General features: G+C 41.5%; 1 protein-coding gene across 2 annotated transcripts in view; it reads left to right on the top strand.

The window, feature by feature from the left end:
• Positions 1-25971, top strand: part of LOC126199239 (RNA-binding protein 33-like) — a 222544-nt gene that overhangs the window by 134809 nt on the left and 61764 nt on the right. For both annotated transcript variants that reach the window (XM_049936032.1, XM_049936031.1), the window contains exons 12-13: positions 17544-17871; positions 21838-21998. In XM_049936032.1, coding sequence (XP_049791989.1) covers positions 17544-17871; positions 21838-21998 — 489 coding nt within the window. The remainder of the gene's footprint in view (positions 1-17543; positions 17872-21837; positions 21999-25971) is intronic.

The following is a 25971-nucleotide window of genomic DNA, read 5'->3' on the forward strand; positions in this document are numbered from 1 at the left end:
CTGGTGTGTGTGGGTCTGTGTGTGGTGTATTTTTGACGTGGGCCTTACTGGCCAAAAGCTTTATTTGTGACAGTCTTTTTGTTGTGCCTATCTGCGACTCAGCTTCTCTGCTATATGGTGAGTAGCAACTTTCCTTTTTATAATATTGTTTCATTCCATCCTGGATTTTCCGTTGTTTGATGTATCTTGGTGGGGCACTTCCTACTGTAGTAGTAAGAGATACATGAACATTCACAAACTTGTCTACAAATGGCATTAATCTCAACACTTCGGAGACCAAGCTCAAGCATAGTTTGGCCCACAACTTTGTATTAAAAAGACCACACATGATTATTGGTCAAGTTGCAATGTTCTCGACGCGCAAGCCAGCCGTCACTCAAAAACAGGATTCATGGGCGTGCAATGTATGGACGTGTCACGACCTGCCCCTTGACTGGTGCTTCCTTTTGTTGTGTTGTCAGTTTCTAGTATTATCTCAAAGGAAACATTATCAAACGTAACAGTTATTGTCGTTAACAGTTGATCCCATATGATCGCACTGATATAATTTGTGTGTGTACTCATTAGGTTTTGTAGTTTGCTGTTAACTGCTACAAGTACATTATGTTTTTTGAGTGAGGAAACAATTTTGGGAACTCAAGCAGAAGAAATTGCTCAAGAACTTACCTCACACTTTCTGCTTGAGAGGATAATTTAATTTTCTGTCATCTTTATTTTAAAATTTATAATCTGTCAAAGAATTGAAGTAAACATGAAAAATAAATCTTGAAGCTTGGCCCTGTTGCACTATGACCACTCTCGAAGATACATCTACTACATACATGCCAATAAAACTTTAAACCACAGCATAATTGGCCAGTTTCCTAGACCCAGTATTCTTCTAAGTGGCCAGCCTCCTAAGTGTTAAGTCATTCTGGACAGATTTACATAGAAATCTGCCGCACTAATTACAGCACTGAGAAGTTCCAGACATACCTACCTTTTACCAGTGTAAAAAATTCTTTGATTTGAACATATAATAGTAATTTTGTTAAAAGTGAACTTAAATACACAGTGAAGCATTTGCAGTTTAATGGAATATATGACTAGCTACATTTGTAAACAGTAAATGTTTAAAGAAACCTTTTTAAAAAATGGAGCCAAGGAATTAGAATGGCACACATATGTTTCACGAATTAAAATGTTTCTGACCGTACTAAAACACCTTTCGGTACTATAGTTCAATTCTTTTATCTTTGCGGCTCGCGCATGCCCGCCCAGACGCGGGAGATTGCTGCGTTGCCAGTTGCACACGATGCACGTGCCAAGAGAAGCAGCGCCATAGTATAGCATAGTTCGCAAGCTTACGTTTAGGGGGGAGCGTGCAGTTCATGAAGTAAAGCCACCACGGCCGCATTAACCCTTTCGCTGCTACAAAGACGTGTTCCCTGAATTCCGCGCTGTGCGCGATTTTGTCACTGCACTGCTTGCCTGTGCACACATGGTGTTCCGACTGCTTTGACACTCTTATCATTCGATTCCACAAAAACTATTTGGCCCAAAAATTAGATATTTACATATCTTCTTGACTGATACCTTCCCCCCATAAATGACTTAATTTTGTTTCGATGTTCAGCGCAGTTATTATGCAGCATTAAATATAGTAAACCATTGCACGAAATTTTGCAGAGGTAAAAGTCCATAATGTATACTTTCCGTTTGGTCGATTTTAGTTGCTACAATGTTGAGAATGAAATGTGGACAAGATACCTAAATTTCATATAAAATTTACTGTATAACAATATCTCATTTAATTTAAGTACCACATAGGTGTCGTATGTAATATTGAGAAATATTCCATCTTTCGCGACTGTAACAAAAGTTTTATTTACACCGGGCACGTTTGGCTTTATTTTAAAGTACTTCAATCAATCAATAGCAAGTAGACAAAATACATTAAACAAAACTGTGGACTTACAAAAACATTAGGACTTGAATATACAGTCTATCAGTGAAGTGCTCTGAGCTATGTCAAATATAATTTTTGTGTGTGGCACACACAAACAGCATTTATTTGCTAAAACACTGATCAGTCGACACACACGTTGAATATTGTGTTGCCGCAGCACAAAACTACGGAAGGTGACTTGGCAATGGAGGAGACAAAATACTGTCCACTGAAGATGCTTCAAAAAAGAGAAACGTGTCTGGTCTAAATAAGCCACTTATTACAGTTGCAGAAGAGGAATATATTTCAATACCATTTGTAGAACTGTAACTGTGGAACAAAAACAAGAAAGAGAACATGAGTACCATTGTATATGTGCCATACCTTTCATTGATTGAAGTGAAGTGCTTTAAAATAAAGCCAAATGCACCCGGTGTAAATAAAACTTTTATTACAGTCGCGAAAGACGGAATATTTCTCAATATTACATACAACACCTATGTGGTACTTAAATTGGCTTAAATGGCTCTGAGCACTATGGGACTTAACATCTATGGTCATCAGTCCCCTAGAACTTAGAACTACTTAAACCTAACTAACCTAAGGACAGCACACAACACCCAGTCATCATGAGGCAGAGAAAATCCCTGACCGCGCCGGGAATCGAACCCGGGCGCGGGAAGCGAGAATGCTACAGCATGCCCGGTACTTAAATTAAATGAGATATTGTTATACAGTAAATTTTATATGAAATTTAGGTATCTTGTCCACATTTCATTCTCAACATTGTGGCAACTAAAATCAACCATACGGAAAGTATACGCTGTGGACTTTTACCTCTGCAAACTCTTCAAACTTTTGTGCAATGGTTTACTTCATTTAATGCTGCACAGTAACTGTGTTGAACATCGAAACAAAATTAAGACATTTATGAGGGGAAGGTATCAGTCAAGAAGATGTGTAAAAATCAAATTTTTGGGCCAAATAGTTTTTGTGAAATCGAATGATAAGTGTGTCAAAGCAGTGGGAACACCATGTGTCTGCACAGGCGAGCATTGCAGTGATGACAAAATCGCGCACAGCGCGGAATGCGGGGAGCACGTGTCTGCAGCAGCAAAAGGATTAATGAAGAGACAAAGCACTAGAAATTTCAAAAAATTGCATTCAAACGAGTAAAATTTGTGAAGTAAGACACTTCAATATTGTTTTTAAGTCTCAGAATGTAACTCCAAGAGGACTCGTAACACGTCATGCAAAATACTGACAAACGCTGTTGGTATGACTATGAATTACTCACGCTTTGTCGAAGTACAATAGGAAATAAACAATTACCGCTGTTCTTTATTGCGAAAAAGCTGTTCGTGAGATTGATGCAAACACCTTTCCTTGCTATCGCCTGAATTAGGAGTCTTATTGCTTGTTTGGTTTAATTAATTAATAGAATATGAAGCAATTGGTATAAAGAATGCTTTTTCCAAACTTTCTATAAAAGAAAGTCTGCTATCAAGACATTGCTTTTGTTCTATTACTTTATTTATGACTGAACGTTTCTAAAACTGAAGACACTCGTCCGTGCTCTGCACTGCAGTCGACATCTGGCAACGTCGTTCTTTGTTCATTGGCTGACTGTGTTTTGTGACGTCAGATGCGCAGAACAAACCTAAAATCGGCCGCCAACATAAATGACGCGCACTGTATTAGTTGAAGTGTGTAGTACAGAACCTATCACTCTGCTTAGTTTAGGAAGTTTGCCTTCCTGCAAATAAAGCCCTTGTGATTGTATTTAGAAGTATTGCTAAAATTTCCTCTACACAGGGTGGTCAGAAAATGTGTGAAATGCTTGTCGGGATGTTACATGGCAGGTTGTACTGAGACATATATGTTAAGAAAGAAATTCGATATGTTGCGCCGTTTCCGAGTTATTTAGCATTGATGTTAGCCAATCAGATCAGCGCGCGCGTAAATTCAAGTTTCAGATAATGAGACACAGCATTCATTGGGCAACACCGCCCCTGGCAGGCCGCTTGAATGCGAGCGCGCGATGCCCTGATTGGCTAAATTCTGTGCTAAATAACTCGGAAACTGAGCAACATATCAAATTTCTTTCTTAACATTTATGTCTCAGTACAACCTGCCCTATAACATCCCTACAAGCATTTCACACATTTTCTGACCACCCTGTATAGGCCATTAACACATGACTAACACATGACTGTAACAGAATTCCTACTCTCTTTAAATGTTTCCGTCTTGGACATCAGCACTATATTTTTGAGTGCACGACTACTACTTAAAACACCAGAAGTGAAGAATTTCCTCATACAGATGTAAACTGCAACTCCAAAGATAATTATGCAAGTCCATGAAGTTGACCACTGATTGACTGAGATCTATAGTTAGCCTATAAATGTGTGTGTCTCTTTTTAGTGTTCTTGCAGGTACTATTTGCACATATGTCACATAATGCTTACAATGCAATAGTGAGGGGTGTACCTAGTAAATATTTTTGGTAAAGTTGGTTACCTCAAGAACTACCACATCAACAGTGTGCAAGATGTTCATCCTCACCAACAAACTGTAGTCAAGGGTAAATTTCTTCAATCAGTGACAGAGTAAGCTGTGAAGCAGAGTATATTTAAACTAACAAGTTAATCCATACCATCTGCCCCCCCCCCCCCCACCCAACCTTTTGTCAACTTCTTCTCTTCATATCTGCTTCTCTGAATTGTGTAAATGATTAGGGCTACAGAAAGAAGAGAGGCATATTCACCTCATTATTTAGTGAGCAGCAGAACCATTGGGGACTTCTTTCTGGATACGAAACTTCTATGTTTTGTTGAACACCTGGAGGACAAGTTTGGGGAAGTGACAGCACTGTCCAAAATGTGCAGTTGGTTGGTCCTGATTCAGATGGCATCCCCAGCCCAATCACGAGTGTCACTCGCACGTGACAAGCAGAGTGATATTCCAGTTTTGGTCACACACCATAAAAGCCTCAACATGGTCCAGGGAATTATTTTTCATTGCGACCTCCTGTTGCAGTCTGATGGTCAGCTACACGCCAATTTAGAATGATGAGGTGTTCACTTCATCTGGCACATCTATAGGGGGCTTAAAGATAATAAGTTTGTCATCAGTGCCTTCATATTGGCCTTTGAGGGTAATTCGTTACTTATAAATGTCAAGGTGATGGTATACCGATGTCTACATCTACATCTACATCTACATATACATCCATACTCCGAAAGCCACCTGACGGTGTGTGGTGGAGGGTACCTTGAATACCTCTATCGGTTCTCCCTTCTATTCCAGTCTCGTATTGTTCGTGGAAAGAAAGATTGTCGGTATGTCTCTGTGTGGGCTCTAATATCTCTGATTTTATCCTCATGGTCTCTTTGTGAGATATATGTAGCAGCGAGCAATATACTGCTTGACTCGTCGGTGAAGGTATGTTCTCGAAACTTAAACAAAAGCCCGTACCGTGCTACTGAGCGTCTCTCCTGCAGAGTCTTCCACTGGAGTTTATCTATCATCTCCGTAACGCTTTCACGATTACTAAATGATCCTGTAATGAAACGCGCTGCTCTCCTTTCGATCTTTTCTCTCTCTTCTATCAACCCTATCTGGTACGGATCCCACACTGCTGAGCAGTATTCAAGCAGTGGGCGAACAAGCATACTGTAACCTACTTCCTTTGTTTTCGGATTGCATTTCCTTAGGATTCTTCCAATGAATCTCAGTCTGGCATCTGCTTTACCGACGATCAACTTTATATGATCATTCCATTTTAAATCACTCCTAATGCGTACTCCCAGATAATTTATGGAATTAACTGCTTCCAGTTGCTGACCTGCTAATTTGTAGCTAAATGATAAGGGATCTATCTTTCTGTGTATTCGCAGCACATTACACTTGTCTACATTGAGATTCAATTGCCATTCCCTGCACATGTGTCAATTCGCTGCAGATCCTCCTGCATTTCAGTACAATTTTCCATTGTTACAACCTCTCGATACACCACAGCATCATCTGCAAAAAGCCTCAGTGAACTTCCGATGTCATCCACAAGGTCATTTATGTATATTGTGAATAGCAACGGTCCTATGACACTCCCCTGCGGCACACCTGAAATCACTCTTACTTCAGAAGACTTCTCTCCATTGATAATGACATGCTGCGTTCTGTTATCTAGGAACTCTTCAATCCAATCACACAATTGGTAATATAGTCCATATGCTCTTACTTCATTCATTAAACAACTGTGGGGGACTGTATCAAATGGCTTGCGGAAGTCAAGAAACATAGCATCTACCTGGGAACCCCTGTCTGTGGCCCTCTGAGTCTCCTGGACGAATAGCGTGAGCTGGGTTTCATGCGATCATCTTTTTTGAAACCCATGCTGATTCCTACAGAGCAGATTTCTAGTCTCCAGAAAAGTCATTATACTTGAACATATTATGTGTTCCAAAATTCTACAACTGATCAACGATAGAGATTTAGGTCTTTAGTTCTGCACATCTGTTCAACATCCCTTCTTGAAAACGAGGATGACCTGTGACCTTTTCCAATCTTTTGGAATGTTACGCTCTTCTAGAGACCTATGGTACACTGCTGCAAGAAGGGGGGCAAGTACCTTCGCGTACTCTGTGTAAAATCAAACTGGTATCCCACCAGGCACAGCAGCCTTTCCACTTTTGAGCGATTTTAATTGTTTTGCTATCCCTCTGTCATCTATTTCGATGTTGTTGTGGTCTTCAGTCCTGAGACTGGTTTGATGCAGCTCTCCATGCTACTCTATCCTGTGCAAGCTTCTTCATCTCCCAGTACCTACTGCAGCCTACATCCTTCTGAATCTGCTTAGCGTATTCATCTCTCGGTCTCCCTCTACGATTTTCACCCTCCACGCTGCCCTCCAGTACTAAATTGGTGATCCCTTGATGCCTCAGAACATGTACTACTAACCGATCCCTTCTTCTAGTCAAGTTGTGCCACAAACTCCTCTTCTCCGCAATTCTATTCAATACCTCCTCATTAGTTATGTGATCTACCCATCTAATCTTCAGCATTCTTCTGTAGCACCATATTTCGAAAGTTTCTATTCTCTTCTTGTCTAAACTATTTATTGTCCATGTTTCACTTCCAGACATGGCTACACTCCATACAAATACTTTCAGAAACGACTTCCTGACACTTAAATCTACACTCGATGTTAACAAATTTCTCTTCTTCAGAAACGATTTCCTTGCCATTGCCAGTCTACATTTTATATCCTCTCTACTTCGACCATCATCAGTTATTTTACTCCCTAAATAGCAAAACTCCTTTATTACTTTAAGTGTCTCATTTCCTAATCTAATTCCCTCAGCATCACCCGACTTAATTTGGCTACAATCCATTATCCTTGTTTTGCTGTTGTTGATGTTCATCTTATACCCTCCTTTCAAGACACTGTCCATTCCATACAACTGCTCTTCCAAGTCCTTTGCTGTCTCTGACAGAATTACAATGTCTTTGGCGAACCTCAAAGTTTTTATTTCTTCTCCATGGATTTTAATACCTACTCCGAACTTTTCTTTTGTTTCCTTTACTGCTTGCTCAATATACAGATTGAATAGCATCAGGGAGAGGCTACAACCCTGTCTCACTCCCTTCCCAACTGTTCCTTCCCTTTCATGTCCCTCGACTCTTATAACTGCTATCTGCTTACTCCACAGATTGTAAATAGCCTTTCGCTCCCTGTATTTTACCCCTGCCACCTTCAGAATTTGAAAGAGAGTATTCCAGTTAACGTTGTCAAAAGCTTTCTCTAAGTCTACAAATGCTAGAAACGTAGGTTTGCCTTTCCTTAATCTTTCTTCTAAGATGAGTCGTAGGGTCAGTATTGCCTCACGTGTTCCAACATTTCTACGGAATTCAAACTGATCTTCCCCGAGGTCCGCTTCTACAAGTTTTTCTATTCGTCTGTAAAGAATTCGCGTTAGTATTTTGCGGCTGTGACTTATTAAACTTGTAGTTCGGTAATTTTCACATCTGTCAACACCTGCTTTCTTTGGGATTGGAATTATTATATTCTTCTTGAAGTCTGAGGGGATTTTGCCTGTCTCATACATCTTGCTCACCAGATGGTAGAGACTTGTCAGGACTGGCTCTCCCAATGCTGTCAGTAGTTCTAATGGAATGTTGTCTACTCCCGGGCCTTGTTTCGACTTAGGTCTTTCAGTGGTCTGTCAAACTCTTCACGCAGTATCTTATCTCCCATTTCATCTTCATCTACATCCTCTTCCATTTCCATAATATTGTCTTCAAGTACATCGCCCTTGTATAAACCCTCTATATACTCCTTCCACCTTTCTGCCTTCCCTTCTTTGCTTAGAACTGGGTTGCCATCTGAGCTCTTGATATTCATACAAGTGGTTCTCTTTTCTCCAAAGGTCTCTTTAATTTTCCTGTAGGCAATATCTATCTTACCCCTAGTGAGACAAGCCTCTACATCCTTACATTTGTCCTCTAGCCATCCCTGCTTAGCCATTTTGCACTTCCTGTCGATCTCATTTTTGAGATGTTTGTATTCCTTTTTGCCTGCTTCATTTACAGCATTTTTATATTTTCTCCTTTCATCAATTAAATGCAATATTTCTTCTGTTACCCAAGGATTTCTACTAGCCCTCGTCTTTGTACCTACTTGATCCTCTGCTGCCTTCACTATTTCATCCCTCAAAGCTACCCATTCTTCTTCTACTGTATTTCTTTCCCCCATTCCTGTCAATTGTTCCCTTATGCTCTCCCTGAAATTCTGTACAACCTCTGGTTCTTTCAGTTTATCCAGGTCCCATCTCCTTAAATTCCCACCTTTTTGCAGTTTCTTCAGTTTTAATCTACAGTTTATAACTAATAGATTGTGGTCAGAGTCCACATCTGCCCCTGGAAATGTCTTACAATTTAAGACCTGGTTCCTAAATCTCTGTCTTACCATTATATAATCTATCTGAAACCTTCTAGTATTTCCAGGGTCCTTTCATGTATACAACCTTCTTTCATGATTCTTGAACCAAGTGTTAGCTATGATTAAGTTGTGCTCTGTGCAAAATTCTATCAGGCGGCTTCCTCTTTCATTTCTTCCCCCCAATCCATATTCGCCTACTATGTTTCCTCCTCTTCCTTTTCCTACCGTCGAATTCCAGTCACCCATGACTATTAAATTTTCGTCTCCCTTCACTACCTGAATAATTTCTTTTATCTCATCATACATTTCACCAATTTCTTCTTCATCTGCAGAGCTAGTTGGCACATAAACTTGTACTACTGTAGTGAGCGTGGGCTTCGTGTCTATCTTGGCCACAATAATACGTTCACTACGCTTTTTGTAGTAGCTTACCTGCACCCCTATTTTCCTACTCATTATTAAAACTACTCCTGCATTACCCCTATTTGATTTTGTATTTATAATCCTGTATTCACCTGACCAAAAGTCTTGTTCCTCTTGCGACTGAACTTCACTAATTCCCACTATATCTAGCTTTAACCTATCCATTTCCCTTTTTAAATTTTCTAACCTACCCGATTAAGAGATCTGACATTCCACACTCCGATCCGTAGAACCCAGTTTTCTTTCTCCTGATAACGACGTCCTCTTGAGTAGTCCCCGCCCGGAGATCCGAATGGGGACTATTTTACCTCTGGAATATTTTACCGAAGAGGGCGCCATCATCATTTAATCATACAGTAGAGCTGCATGCCCTCGGGAAAAATTACGGCTGTAGTTTCCCCTTGCTTTCAGCCGTTCGGAGTACCACAACAGCAAGGCCGTTTTTGTTGGTGTTACAAGGCCAGATCAGTCAATCATCCAGACTGTTGCCCCTGCAACTACTGAAAAGGCTGCTGCCCCTCTTCAAGAACCACACATTTGTCTGGCCTCTCAACAGATACCCCTCCGTTGTGGTTGCACCTACGGTACGGCTATCTGTATCGTTGAGGCATGCAAGCCTCCCCACCAACGGCAAGGTCCATGGTTCATTTCGATATCTACCATTTTGTCATCTGTGCGACAATGTAGAGAAGGAACTACAGTGCATGCAGTCTTCCTCTGTGAACCAGCTTTGGAAAAAGACATTTAGTATTTTGGCCTTTAGTCTGTCATCCTCTGTTTCAGTACCATTTTGGTCACAGAGTGTCGGGACATTTTGTTTTGATCCACCTACCATTTCGACCTTCCCCCATGAACCATGGACCTTGCCGTTGGTGGGGAGGCTTGCGTGCCTCAGCGATACAGATGGCCGTACCGTAGGTGCAACCACAGCGGAGGGGTATCTGTTGAGAGGCCAGACAAACATGTGGTTCCTGAAGAGGGGCAGCAGCCTTTTCAGTAGTTGCAGGGGCAACAGTCTGGATGTTTGACTGATCTGGCCTTGTAACATTAACCAAAACGGCCTTGCTGTGTTGGTATTGCGAACGGCTGAAAGCAAGGGGAAACTACAGCCGTAATTTTTCCCGAGGACATGCAGCTTTACTGTATGATTAAATGATGATGGCGTCCTCTTGGGTAAAATATTCCGGAGGTAAAATAGTCCCCCATTCGGATCTCCGGGCGGGGACTACTATAGAGGATGTCGTTATCAGGAGAAAGAAAACTGGCGTTCTACGGATCGGAGCGTGGAATGTCAGATCCCTTAATCGGGCAGGTAGGTTACAAAATTTAAAAAGGGAAATGGATAGGTTAAAGTTAGATATAGTTGGAATTAGTGAAGTTCGGTGGCAGGAGGAACAAGACTTTTGGTCAGGTGATCACAGGGTTATAAATACAAAATCAAATAGGGGTAACGCAGGAGTAGGTTTAATAATGAATAAAAAAGTAGGAGTGCGGGTTAGCTACTACAAACAGCATAGTGAACGCATTATTGTGGCCAAGATAGACACAAAGCCCATGCCTACTACAGTAGTACAAGTTTATATGCCAACTAGCTCTGCAGATGATGAAGAAATTTATGAAATGTATGACGAGATAAAAGAAATTATTCAGGTAGTGAAGGGAGACGAAAATTTAATAGTCATGGGTGACTGGAATTCGTCAGTAGGAAAAGGGAGAGAAGGAAACATAGTAGGTGAGTATGGATTGGGGGGAAGAAATGAAAGAGGAAGCCGCCTTGTAGAATTTTGCAACAGAGCATAACTTAATCATAGCTAACACTTGGTTCAAGAATCATAAAAGAAGGTTGTATACATGGAAGAATCCTGGAGATACTAATAGGTATCAGATAGATTATATAATGGTAAGACAGAGATTTAGGAACCAGGTTTTAAATTGTAAGACATTTCCAGGGGCAGATGTGGATTCTGACCACAATCTATTGGTTATGAACTGCAGATTGAAACTGAAGAAACTGCAAAAAGGTGGGAATTTAAGGAGATGGGACCTGGATAAACTGAAAGATCCAGAGGTTGTAGAGAGTTTCAGGGAGGGCATAAGGGAACAATTGACAGGAATGGGGGAAAGAAATACAGTAGAAGAAGAATGGGTAGCTCTGAGGGATGAAGTAGTGAAGGCAGCAGAGGATCAAGTAGGTAAAAAGACGAGGGCTAATAGAAATCCTTGGGTAACAGAAGAAATATTGAATTTAATTGATGAAAGGAGGAAATATAAAAATGCAGAAAATGAAGCAGGGAAAAGGGAATACAAACGTCTCAAAAATGAGATCGACAGAAAGTGCAAAATGGCTAAGCAGGGATGGCTAGAGGACAAATGTAAGGATGTAGAGGCTTGTCTCACTAGGGGTAAGATAGATACTGCCTACAGGAAAATTAAAGAGACCTTTGGAGAGAAGAGAACCACTTGTATGAATATCAAGAGCACAGATGGCAACCCAGTTCTAAGCAAAGAAGGGAAGGCAGAAAGGTGGAAGGAGTATATAGAGGGTTTATACAAGGGCAATGTACTTGAGGACAGTATTATGGAAATGGAAGAGGATGTAGATGAAGATGAAATGGGAGATAAGATACTGCGTGAAGAGTTTGACAGAGCACTGAAAGACCTTAGTCGAAACAAGGCCCCGGGAGTAGACACATTCCATTAGAACTACTGATGGCCTTGGGAGAGCCAGTCATGACAAAACTCTACCATCTGGTGAGCAAGATGTATGAGACCGGCGAAATACCCACAGACTTCAAGAAGAATATAATAATTCCAATCCCAAAGAAAGCAGGTGTTGACAGATGTGAAAATTACCGAACTATCAGTTTAATAAGTCACAGCTGCAAAATACTAACGCGAATTCTTTACAGACGAATGGAAAAACTGGTAGAAGCGGACCTCGGGGAAGATCAGTTTGGATTCCGTAGAAATGTTGGAACATGTGAGGCAATACTAACCTTACGACTTATCTTAGAAGGAAGATTAAGAAAAGGCAAACCTACGTTTCTAGCATTTGTAGACTTAGAGAAAGCTTTTGACAACGTTAACTGGAATACTCTCTTTCAAATTCTAAAGGTGGCAGGGGTAAAATACAGGGAGCGAAAGGCTATTTACAATTTGTACAGAAACCAGATGGCAGTTATAAGAGTCGTGGGACATGAAAGGGAAGCAGCGGTTGGGAAGGGAGTAAGACAGGGTTGTAGCCTCTCCCCGATGTTATTCAATCTGTATATTGAGCAAGCAGTAAAAGAAACAAAAGAAAAATTCGGAGTAGGTATTAAAATTCATGGAGAAGAAGTAAAAACTATGAGGTTCGCTGATGACATTGTAATTCTGTCAGAGACAGCAAAGGACTTGGAAGAGCAGTTGAACGGAATGGACAGTGTCTTGAAAGGAGGATATAAGATGAACATCAACAAAAGCAAAACGAGGATAATGGAATGTAGTCGAATTAAATCGGGTGATGCTGAGGGGATTAGATTAGGAAATGAGACACTTAAAGTAGTAAAGGAGTTTTGCTATTTAGGGAGTAAAATAACTGATGATGGTCGAAGTAGAGAGGATATAAAATGTAGACTGGCAATGGCAAGGAAATCGTTTCTGGAGAAGAGAAATTTGTTAACATCGAGTATAGATTTAAGTGTCAGGAAGTCGTTTCTGAAAGTATTTGTATGGAGTGTAGCCATGTATGGAAGTGAAACATGGACGATAACCAGTTTGGACAAGAAGAGAATAGAAGCTTTGGAAATGTGGTGCTACAGAATAATGCTGAAGATTAGATGGGTAGATCATGTAACTAATGATGAGGTATTGAATAGGATTGGGGAGAAGAGAAGTTTGTGGCACAACTTGACTAGAAGAAGGGATCGGTTGGTAGGACATGTTTTGAGGCATCAAGGGATCACAAATTTAGCATTGGAGGGCAGCGTGGAGGGTAAAAATCGTAGAGGGAGACCAAGAGATGAATACACTAAGCAGATTCAGAAGGATGTAGGTTGCAGTAGGTACTGGGAGATGAAGAAGCTTGCACAGGATAGAGTAGCATGGAGAGCTGCATCAAACCAGTCTCAGGACTGAAGACCACAACAACAACATACCATTTCGACATAATACCAAAATTTCTTAGGATTTTCTGCCAAGTCAGTACATAGAACTTTACTCTCGAATCCATTGAACACCTCTTGCATAGCCCTCCTCACACTACATTTCACTTCATGTAATTTTTGTTTGTCTGCAAGGCTTTGGCTGTGTTTATGTTTGCTGTGAAGCTCCCTTTGCTTCCATAGCAGTTTTCTAACTCAGTTGTTGTTCCACGGTGGCTCTTTTCCATCTCTTACGATCTTGCTTGGTACATACTCATCTAATGTATGTTGTATGGTGGTTTTGAACTTGTCCACCCTCAACACTATCTGTACTTGAGACAAAACGTTTGTGTTGAGCCATCAGGTACTCTGAAATCTGCTTTTTGTCACTTTTGCTAAACAGAAAAATCTTCCTACTTTTTTTATATTTCTATTTATGGTTGAAATCACCAATGCTGTAACCACTTTATGATCGCTGATTCCCTGTTCTGCATTAACTGCTTCAAATAGTTTGGGTCTGTTTGTCACCAGAAGGTGTAATATGTTATCGCCACAAGTCGGTTCTCTGTTTAACTGCCCAAGGGAGTTTGCAGATAATGCACTTAAAAAAATTCACTGGATTCTTTGTCCTTGCCACCCGTTACAAATGTTTGAGTCTCCCAGTCTATATCTGGTAAATTAAAATCTCCACCCAAAACTATAACATGGTTGGGAAATCTACTCGAAATATTTTCCAAATTTTCCTTAAGGTGTTCTGCCACAGCAGCTGCTGAGCCTGCTTTAACCGTGGCCTTCACCCAAATTATTTCACATTTCGCATCTCCGTCAGTTTCCTTTGATACTATTGCACTTTTTATTGCTATAAACACACCTCTCCCTTCACTGTCCAGCCTCTGCCTGCGGTATACATTCCAGTCTTAGTTTAGAATTTCAGCCAACATTCTGTCACTAGTACTATGTGGGTATTGTGACCATTTATTAATCAGAGAAGTTCTGGGACCTTTCTATAGATGCTCCTGCAGTTTACTATTACCACATTAATATTGTCATTCCCTGTTGCGTTTTGCCTTCTGCTACCTTGTCGCGTATCAGGAGGAGTCGTGTGGAGCCTAGGGAGGGAATTCTCTAACCTAAAAAACCCACATGTGCACTCCAAACGTACTGCGCTACCCTTGTAGCCGCTTCCTGCGTGCAGTGCATGCCGTACCTATTCAGGGGGACCCTTCATTTCTCCACCCAATAGCGGAGGTCAAGAAATTTGCACCCAGATCTCCGCAGAATCGTCTGAGCCTCTGGTTTAAGCCTTCCACTCGGCTCCAGACCAGTGGACTGCGATCAGTTCTGGGAACAACACTACGAATAGTTAGCTCCGATTCCACCCCATGAGCAAGGCTTTCTGCCTTCACTCCACCAACTGCCTGTATGAACTGAGGATGACCTCTGAACCCAGATGGCAGGAGTCATTGGTGCTGACATGAGCAACAATTTGCAGTCGGTGCACCCAGTGCTCTCTATCGCTGCCGGCAGGGCCTCCTCCACATCTTGGATGAGATCCCTTAGCAAGCAGACAGAGTGAACACTGGCTTTCTTCCCAGACCTTTCCGCTATTTCCCTAAGGGGCTTCACCACCCACCTAACATTGGAGCTCCCAATCACTAATAAACCCCTCCCCCCCATGTGCCTGCTCGGACCTTGTTGAAGAAGCGGCCACGTGTCCACTCACAGGCAGAGCGGGCGATGCCATACAGCCAGCCTCCACATTGACCCTCCACCTAGTGCAACGCGAACGCCGTTGAACCCACCACTCCCCTTGGGGAGAGGGTGGTCCATCCGCACCCTGAAGACGGCTGACTGTGGTCATCAGCAAGTTCACCTGTTTGCGAACAATGGCCAGCTCCTCCTGCATCCGTACACAGCAGCCACACATCCTATCCATGTGATGTAAAAACATACATGCCTCCCACTATGCGATGCTTTAAGTGCTGGAAATTTGGGCACTTGTAGTGCCAGTGCGGTTCCAGTGTCACAAGTAGAGACTGCGGACATTCACTGCATCTGAGTACTCCATGTGCCCCTTGTCCCGCCTGTGACAACAGTGGAGAGCACAGCTCCCCCTGCTCACCGGACTGTGCGGTACTCCAAAAGGAGAGGAAAATTATGGAGTAAAAGACCCTGGACAAGGTTGGTTACTTAGAGGCAGTTGAACCCTGCTCAGATGGTAACTCTTACACTGCAGTTACAACCATGTCACCCTTCCTGGCGATGGTAGTCCCCTCGGCTAGCCTCTCACAAAGGGCCCTAGGGACTCTACCTTCCAAGGTCTCCCCCCATATAAAAGTGGACACCAGCCAGTGGCTGAAGCAGCCAGAAGCTGCTGATCAAAAGGCTTCATGGTCTCTGTACATGAAGCTACTTCAGAGAAGCCCTCCCAGCAAATGCCTCAAGAGCAACAAGAGGGCAAACAGTCGAAGAAGAAGACTGTTAAGAACTGAGAGACTCCAGTTGCCGGCACACTACCACTCCCTACCAGTTCTGCGCCTGAGGACGCAGTGGAGATTTTGGCATCCCCCGTGGACCTAGATCTTGTCAATGCTTCAGCTGCAGTGGAAATGGATACAAGCACTCAGCCAGTGGCAGTAGGTGACCCTGAGGTGTAAACTGCACCCTTGGTCCCTTCTTGCCTTCCCAGACTAGAGGAAGCATGTCCTCCAGTGGAATTGCAGTGGTTTTTTCCACCACATGGTTGAGTTGCGACAACTCTTAAACATTATACCTGATTTCTGCGTTGCCCTTCAGGAAACCTGGTTTCCAGCAATCCGGCCGGACCCCCATCTTTCTTGTCTATCGAGGATGTTACAAAAAGTGTAATGTCTAACAGGAAGTCAGGGGGAGTATACGTATTTGTCCATACCTCTGTATGTAGCAAACTTGTGCCCCTTCAAAGAACTGTAGAAGCTATGACTGTCAGAGTGAGGACAACACAGGAAATTACCATCTGCAGTATCTACTTTCTTCCAGATGGTGATGTGCTACAACATATATTGGCTGCACTAATTTCTCAACTCCCTCCACCTTTCTTGCTTTTGGGTGATTTCAACACCCATAACACTTAGCGGGGTGGCACCAAGATTACTGGCTGTGGTAAAGATGTCAAGAACTACTAACTCAACCCAATCTTTGCATCCTAAATACAGGTTCCCCCACTCATTTCAGTGTGGCACATGCCACATACTTGGCTATTGATCTCTCTGTTTGCAGTTCTGGCCTTCTACCTTCTATCCACTGAAGAGCTCACAATGACTTGTATGGTAGTGACCACTTTCCACTCTACCTGCCATCCTCGGCATCGCTCGCCTGAATGCCCATCTGGGCTCTTATCAAGGCTGACTGGGATGCTTTCGCCTATGCTACCTCCATTGGATCTTCAGCGGATGGTAATATAGATGAGGTGATCCAGAACATTGTTTCTGCTGCTGAATCGACAATCAGATTTTAAGTGATAGGTGTTTCCGCTACTGAATTGACAATCAGATTGTAAGTGATAGGATTCATTTGGGGTATTGTTTTCATCCGAGACCTGTGTGACCTTGGAAAAAGGGACTGATAACCAAGCAGTTTAGTCTCTCTACTCCCCCCCCCCTCCCCCAATCCCTATCCCACCTATTTTAACATGTGAATCATAATAAAAACCCCTATTTGTGCCAGAGTGTTTTCTCTACTGCTGCATTTTATTCTACACCCCCGCCCCCACAACCCCAGTCTCGGTCCGTACCCGCCCTTCATCATGCCACTTTCTGGCTCACCTCACCTTACCTTTTGCTGAAAACAACCCCACAGTCCAATCAAACCACAACATATGGACAATGTAGCTACGTAAGGGTGTGTGCCATGAAGAAGAATGCAAATGTAGGATGTTTATGTTCCTAGATACTGCTCAATGCCTCCAACATATGAGTATTGAGAGTTGATGTCTTCATTCATTGCACTGCTTGTATTCCACACAGCATTTTCCATCTAGATGTAAAATCTTAGCTGTTTCACAATAATCGTATTTCTCTATGTGTCATAAACAAATTTCACCACAATTTGCAGTTTTTACCTATTATGACATTATACTTTGTGTTCCCAGCGCATGCCAGACATGAGCAACTTACATGAAGTGAAGACCGTAGACACACTACCAGTACAGGCAGAAAGCACAGCAACAAGTACAGTAGCCACTGCTAGTACAACAAATGAAGAGGGAGATCAAGAAGATGAAGAAACACGGGAGTATCGACGTAAAATCGAAGAGCAGAAACGATTGCGTGAGAAAGTACTTCAAGCGAAAGAAATACGGCGCATGATGGCAGCATTGGAGAAACAGCGTCTTTTGAAGAAACAGCAACAAGAACCGCAACAAGGACAAGAGCAGCAGCAGCATCAGACTGGTTCTGTTACTGAAAAACTCACTGGAGGTTGTATACAGTTTTATGTTATGAAATGCTTTAGCAGTAGTTGAGAATGGAGTATCAGGTGTAGCAACTAAAACAAATAGAACTGTTATTTTGAGTGGCTCACTGTTAATTGGTGCAAAAAAATTCGTAACGATCTGAGATACATTGTTTCTATATTTTTTCAGTAAAAATTCAGTTGTTATATGAACCAAAGCAATTCCAGTTTTATGTCTTTCTTGTAAATATTTGAAATACCATTTTCCATACTTACAATTTTTTTGCATTTGATCCATAGTCCTTGTAAAACTCACATATCTAAAAACAACTGCAATATGTAAATATTACTATTCCTTTAATATCACATCATTCTTTCCAAACATCACATTATTTTGTTGTGGTTCTTGTCTCGCATGCGTATCATTAATATAGATGTCTTCAGTACATTTGTACAAATTAATGACAGTATTATGAAAAGGAAACATACATTGGAGATGCTGACTCACACAACAAAAAGACTGTCAAAGCAAACTTTCGGCCAACAAGGCCTTCATCAGAATTAAACACAACACACACACACACACACACACACACACACACACACACACACACACACGGCCACAGTCTCTATCTGCCAAGGCGAGACATTACAGTGGACAGTAAGAATTGGTTGAGTCAATGTGGCAACATAAATAGCTACGTGACAAAGCATAAAAATGAAAATAATACTATTAAAATTTTCAATGACAACATAAACTCATAGAAAATCAAACAATGGAAACTCCAGGATGGAATAATAACCACAGGCTCTAGCTGCCAAGTCTGGCCATGGCAGCCAGAGACTGTTGTCATGTTTGTGTGAGGTGTGTGGGGAGGGCAACACTCAGTGTGATCCATCTATGTCTAATTCTGACGAAGGCCTGTTTGGCCGAAAGCTTTGTTTGACAAATCTGCATCTCAGCATGTATGATGAGTGGCAACTATCCTTTTCATAATATTGTCATTATTCCTTCCTGGATTTTCCATTTTTTTTATTTTCTGTCAGTTAACATTGTCTTTGACAAATTTAAGAGTATTCAGCAGATTCAGAAGGATGTAGGTTGCAGTAGGTACTGGGAGATGAAGCAGCTTGCATAGGATAGATTAGCATGGAGCGCTGCATCATACCAATCTCAGGACTGAAGACAACAACAGAATGGCTTCATTTTTGTGCTTTCTGTCACTTACCTGTTTAACTCGGCACTTTGACTCAAGCTCGGCACTTTGACTTAAGCAGTTTTTACTGTCCACTATTGTTTGTTGATTTGCCCCCTCCCCATCCTCCTCTTGTGCCCCTCTCCGTAGTGTGCCAGTTTTGTAGCAGTAGCCACTAATTACCAGTGACTGCTCTTTGAGCAACAATGGTACTTCATTTCTTCACTATATTTAGTTTTTTGCATACTTTGTGTGGAAATAGACAGTAATCAGTTTTTTAACCAAAGAATTTAATTGGATAGATAAAAAAATCTACTCACCAAGCAGCAGCAGAACACACATATAAAAGAACGTTGTAATTAGGCAAGCTTTCGGAGCCAGAGGCATTCCTTCTCATCCTGTGTGGTAAGTCTCCCCTGACCCATCTTTTTGGGTGTCTTTCCTGAAATCTACCACTTTCCCTAGACCTCTTCAGCCTTTATCCTTCACCCCTCTTCCTTCCCCTTCAACCGTTCTACCTGAAGGAGGAGCCTCTGGCTCTGAAAGCTTGCCTAATTACAACTTTCTTTTATGTGTGTGTTCTGCTGCCACTTGGCGAGTAGGTTTTTTATCTATACAATTAAATTATTTTGTCTAAAATTGATTGTTGTTATAGTAATCAGTTATTTGTACATTTGGTGCCTTAAATTTCTTTACTTGTCAGTTATTTGCAAGAGCTGTGCTTGTACATAATTTCCACCACTAAATATGGTTAGGTTCTTGGCTGTATGGCTAAGGATTGTGACCGTTATGGGAATCTAATGGATTAGTTGAACATTTGAAAGTTACATTGGCAACTGTCAGCTGGCTTCACATGGCCTGGCTGTTGCAAATTACACTGGTGATAGAATGACAGGGTGACCTCCTATTGCAGATGGGTTCCTGAACTAGAATGTGCTGACGTGATCCACGAAAAATGTCAGTCTGACAGTCAGTGATTATTTGGTGGTGCCTGGTGAGTCCTGCTCAGATATAATGCTGTTTCACAGGGAAAGTCTTATCTGGGCCAAAAGATTCCTGCAGTTTATGAGGAACATCACTCAGTTGCCTCACCATCATGTTCAAGATGCATCTACTTTAGCACTGTGTTTGATGGCCGCTTTATGGAAATAACATCACAGGAGGTGAAGAAATCCAATATTCACTCAGTGTACGTCCTCCACTGTGTGTGGCAGGGGTTGATCCTTGACAGTCAAAGTGGGCTTTGCGCAGGTGTTTCGCATGGTTGATAAGACTAGTCACTTAATGCTATTTTGCTAATGTTTCTATGGCAACACTCAGTGTGATCCATCTAGGTCTTTCAGTCAGTCTTGCTGTAGCTGTTTGTGAGTCAGCATTTGAAAGCTGACAAGGCACTTCTAGCTGTCAAGATTCTTCTCGTGTCATAAGAGTATGGGATGAATCTGTTCACCAGCTGAAAAACACCATCTCAGGATCTTCGGCAGATTGTTGCTCACATCAGCACCAAAGGTGTACTTCTTGAATCTTTCCCTGTGGCTAGAACATTCCATCAGCTTTCAGGTGTGCATCTGAGACAGCAGTGTTTCTTCTCGTGCTGACAGTTTGATCTTTGGCACATATGTTTTTACTTTAATATATAATTGTGCCAAGTGGTCTTAATTCAGTCTTTGACTCATGTTGATGGTGGCTGTACAGTTATCAGTCAAAGTATTGGAAGAAGAAATATTACTGTCCTGAACGCACCCAAAAGATGATTGAACAATAGCACCAAAGATGTCTGTCATCTGGAATCTAGAAACTAATCGTGGTTCTCTCCAGGGACCAGTGAAAGATTAGCGAAACTCTCATGGAGTTTCAGCACAACTTGTGATTAGCAACATGATGAGGAGAACCGGTGAGGGTCCTGTGGTCTGGAGTTGCATTGAAGGTCCAAACCAGAGAATTTGTCAGTTCTATGGTTAGTTCATTTGTAGATTCCTCTTCCTGAGCTAGACAAGGGAGACTTGTAGGGTTGCCCTACATACTTCAGACTCGTACTGTACCACTCTAAATGACATTTTGGGCAGCAGATTGTGTGTAGAAAGCACATAGGAGTACTTACATTAGCAGAACTTAAAACATTGTCGGATAGAAATCCACTGTCTGAGAACCTGCTCGTGTATCAAAAGATGAGGAGTGGGGTTATTAAAATCCTAGTGGCTAACTATCAAAGTGTCCACAGCAGAGTTCGTAAACTAACCTCTCTGCAACGAAACAGTTACTCTCACATAATGCTCATTCTACCCATGAAGGAGATAGGTTACAAAACTCATTTCTGACTTAACTTTCAGTACTGCTCATCAGTCTCGAATCCTTTTTGACTAGTGTTAATACTTGAAGTATAAAAGATCCAAAGAAACACGGCTTATTTTGCCATGTGTTCATTTAGAGAGAGCAATATTTCGTGGGGAGCTCACCCAACTCCAGTGGCAGCTGTTGCACAAGAGACATTATGTGTAAAATGTTTCCCTCAGTGTGCCTATAATATTTTAGCAGTGGAAAGGTTTTGGTATCTTATCTCAGTATCTTATCTCACTATATCAATTTTTATTCTGACAGGTATTTTACAAGTCAAGTATAGTCTATGCCAAAATTTAAATTTTGTCATTTAATAGCGATGAAGGCCTTATGACCAAAGAATTCACTTTTTTACCTTTGACAATGGTTCTACAGTAAAAAAAATTGTACACAGTAGTATTGATATTACACTCCATGATAAAAATTCTTAACTTTGAGTTCTTTCTTACTATAAAACAGGTGTTGATCCGTCCAATGTTGATCCTCCTAAGGGAAATGCCATTGCAACAATTGTCAATCGCAATCCAGTACAGCCATTGTCAACGCAGGTTACTCCAACAGGAGTTCGCAAGCGTACAGCTGTTATGCGTGTTGGTGTAACTCCTACTGCTGGCATACAGGTATGTAATTTAATGCACTTTATTGCGTATCATAAATGTGATAAGTAGTAATGAAAGGGGGTGTGATGTGTAATACTCTTATGCAGCTGTCTGTAAATCAGAATAAAAGGAAAATTTTAATTCCTATACTCTCTTTCTCCTTACGGAAAAATGGTTTTGAAGTTCTAGCAAGTAGGCCAGGGGTTCCCAGGTGGTGGTATGAAAGGACATTTCAGGTGGTACATGTTCAAGCAAACAAAACATTTACTGATATAAGTAAAATTATTTTCATACATTACTGTATTTTTAAAGTAAAATGATAGTGAGAAATCAGATTAATAAAAGTAGGATCTGTATAACATTAAAGAAAATGGATATACCACAGAATGTTTGTTTTGGGCAATACACAGGACACAGGAAGGACGATTGTACCTCCCCACCGCTCCCTTCATTATTTGTAACTGTCTTGGCCATGAATGATGGGTCTTATTTTGAAGTTGGCAATATTGTGATTGGGTCTGGTCAGTGGTTATTCAGAAGTTGTCTTTGTCGCTTTGCAGCTGCTGCCAACTTATGTGGTGTACCTATTAGTGGCAAAGTAGTAGTCATTACGTGATAAATGGTTTATTGTTGTTACTGTCACTTGATTGGGCCACACAGTAAATTGCATTGTGATATGAAGAAAGCTTGCATGTGGAACCAGAGTGTGTGTAATTCAACAAACTGATTCTTGACTACTATAACTGTGATGATGTGAAGTTTGACTTAATTTTTTGACTTATATGTGATTATGTTTAAAGTGAAGCATGAAGTGATTTTTAAGCCTGGATGCTCTTTCTACCTCCAATGATGCAGTTAAAAAACCTAAACCTACACCTAACTGTGAGTATGATGAAAGCTGCTTATAACTTGGCCTTATAGTATAGGCCGACATAGAAACCAGTGATAACCCAATTCCCTAGTGCATTCTATACTTAGAAACACTTTCAAATCAAAGCATTGAAGTCTTTTTTATTTTTAAAATGTCATCAGAGGTCTAAGTAGTCTGAGTTAGTTGGGACACCTGTTGACTTTGTTCAAAATAAATCCATGTCTTGTAAAAAAGCATCCAAGTGCATGGCAGAGTTTACACTGGAGAGCCAAAGAAACTTGTACACCTGCCTAATGTTGTGTAGCACACAGAAGTGTCGCAACACAACTTGCCATCAACTCAACTAATGTCTGGAGTAGTGCTGGAGGGAACTGACACCATGAATACTGCAGGGCTGTCCATAAATACGTAAGAGTATGAGGGGGTGGAGATATCTCGTGAACACCACGTTGCAAGGCATCCCAGATATGCTCAATAACGCTCATATTTGGGGAAATTTAGTGGCCAGCAGAAGTGTTAAAATTCAGAAGAGTTTTCCTGGAGGCACTCTGTAGCAATCCTGGACATGTGGGGTGTCGCATTGTCCTCTGGAATTGCCCAAGTCCATCAGACTGCACACAGAACATGAATGGATGCAGGTGATCAGACAGGATGCTTACGTGTTGTCACCTGTCATAGTCATATCTAGACGTATCAGGGGTCCTGTATCACTCTAACGGCACACACCCCACACATTACAGAGCCTCCACCAGCCTGAACAGTCTGCTGCTGACATGCAGGGTCTGTGGATTCATGAGGTTGTCTCCATACCCATACACGACCATCTGCTCAATACAATTTGGAACAGGACTCATCCGACTAGGCAACATGTTTCCAGTCATCAAAAGTCCAATGTTGGTGTTGACGGGCCCGGGCGAGGCGTAAAGCTTTGTCTCATGCAGTGATCAAGGGTACACGAGTGGGCAGTCAGCTCCAAAAGCCCATATCGATAATGTTACGTTGAATGGTTCATATGTTCACACTTGCTGATGACCCAGCATTGAAATCTGCAGCATTTTGCGGAATGGTTGCATTTCTGTCATGTTGAACAATTATTTTCAATCGTTGTTGGTTCCATTCTTGCAGGATCTTTTTCTGGCCACAGCAGTGTCTTAAAGTTAATGTTTTACGGGATTCCTGATATTCACAATATACACGTGAAATTGTCATACGGAAAAATCCCAACTTCATTGCTATCTTGGAGATTCTGTGCCCCATCGCTCGTACACCGATAACACCACATTCAAACTCACTTAAATCTTGATAACCTGCCATTGTAACAGCAGTTTCCGATCTGACAACAGTGCCGGACATGTGTTGTCTTATAGGCGTTGCCTCCTGCAGCACAATATTCTGCCTGTTTACATATCTCTGTATTTGAGTACACTTGCCTATACCAGTTTCTTTGGAGCTTCCGTGCATTAGCACTGTAGTGACTACATAAAAGCCTCATATTTGGCTAGTGTAAGAACTGGAAAGGGAGGAAAACCTCACATGATCGGTGAGTCTCCTATTGCTTGTGGCTAGAGACATGGTTTAAGCAGCTTTTGAGGGGGTAAAATGGCCAAAGAAGTACAAAAAGTTTCATTAACCAAAAACTGTAAAAAGGAAAATTGAAGATGTGTTCCAATATTGAAGAAATGTTGTTGTTACAACTGCAGTGGTGCACATACTTTGCTCTTCAAATGTACAAGAATACAGTTGTTCCAAGTATAATGCAGTTACTCGTTTTTGTGTATTTTTACTATCATGAAGATTGAAGAAAGGGGTTTTTATTTTACAAAATGGGTTACCTTTACTTGTTAAATGTAGGTGTTCCTTGGCTAAAATGTGTTGGTATTCGTACAGATGGGGCCAAGGCAGTGTATGGTCACTTAATGGGACTGGCAGTAAAAGTGAGGAAAGTTGCACCCGATTGTCAAAGCACACACTATATAATACACTGACAATCATTAGCTTCTAAGGATATGTCCAAAACTCTTCATATTGTTTTGACAGGCACTGTAAATGTTATAAACTTCATCAAGGCAAGGGCTGTAAACTCACGGCCATTCATGCTATTCTGTGCAGATGAAGATGTAGGATGCAAATTTAAAAGTTTGCTTCATTATACTGAAGCAAACCAGCTCTCTCATTTGGAATTTTGTACAATTCCTTTTTGTACAGCTATGTTGATATAGCACAACTCCAGTAATGCAGAATTACAGGGCAAATATTTCAGTTTTTAAATGTTAATACTCAGTCAGTAAAATCTGGTTTAAAAGCCCACATAACTAAGGACAACAAGAAATCATGTTATCAAAATAACAAGAAACTAATTTATAAGCAGAATTTAGGTTGCATGAAGGTGTCAGATATAGATAACATACCTGATGTACAGCCTGTGGTAACATGCTGTCCCCAGACCCTCCACCCAACAATTTTCACTCCCTGTGTCCTATCACCACATCCCCATTCTCATCTCCCACCCTCTTTGTTTCCTGCCCTCTGGCAACACAATATCAAACTGCCATGTTGGTATTCTAGTCCCTGCACTCTCTTGTGGCCCCTGCCCCACCTGTACACTGCTATCCTTCCTCTTCCCCAATCCTCCAGATTGATGCCTGCATCCTGCATGATAGTTGCGTTGTGGCACGGGCTGCCGGAATTAGCGATCATGTGTGTGTGAAGTGTGCTGGCTGGTTGAATGAATGATATGTGTTTCTCTTTTTCCGATAAAGACTGTCGCCGAAAGCTTTGCATAACTGCCTTTTAATTGTGCCTGTCTGTACCTTCTTGAGTCTTGTGTATGGTAAGTGCCAATCTATTGTCTGATAGTGACACTTGTTGATGTAGGGACGGGCAGCAAGTTTCAGATTTTACTACCAGTCTTGAAGCCAAAATACAAACAAATAATGAATAATTTCAATGTAATTTAGTAAGCAACAGTTACGGTAACACATAATTCATTGTAAACCCATTATGTGCATAGTTGCAACCATAGGAACTGATACAAATTGATTGTACGTGTGTAGGCATCATAATGAATTGTGGCAAGAGAGGACCCGTGTGTGCACACAGGTGTATGCGTGTTTGTGAATGTTG

This window comes from Schistocerca nitens, chromosome 8 (assembly GCF_023898315.1).
Source record: "Schistocerca nitens isolate TAMUIC-IGC-003100 chromosome 8, iqSchNite1.1, whole genome shotgun sequence".
Taxonomy (NCBI): Eukaryota; Metazoa; Arthropoda; class Insecta; order Orthoptera; family Acrididae; genus Schistocerca; species Schistocerca nitens.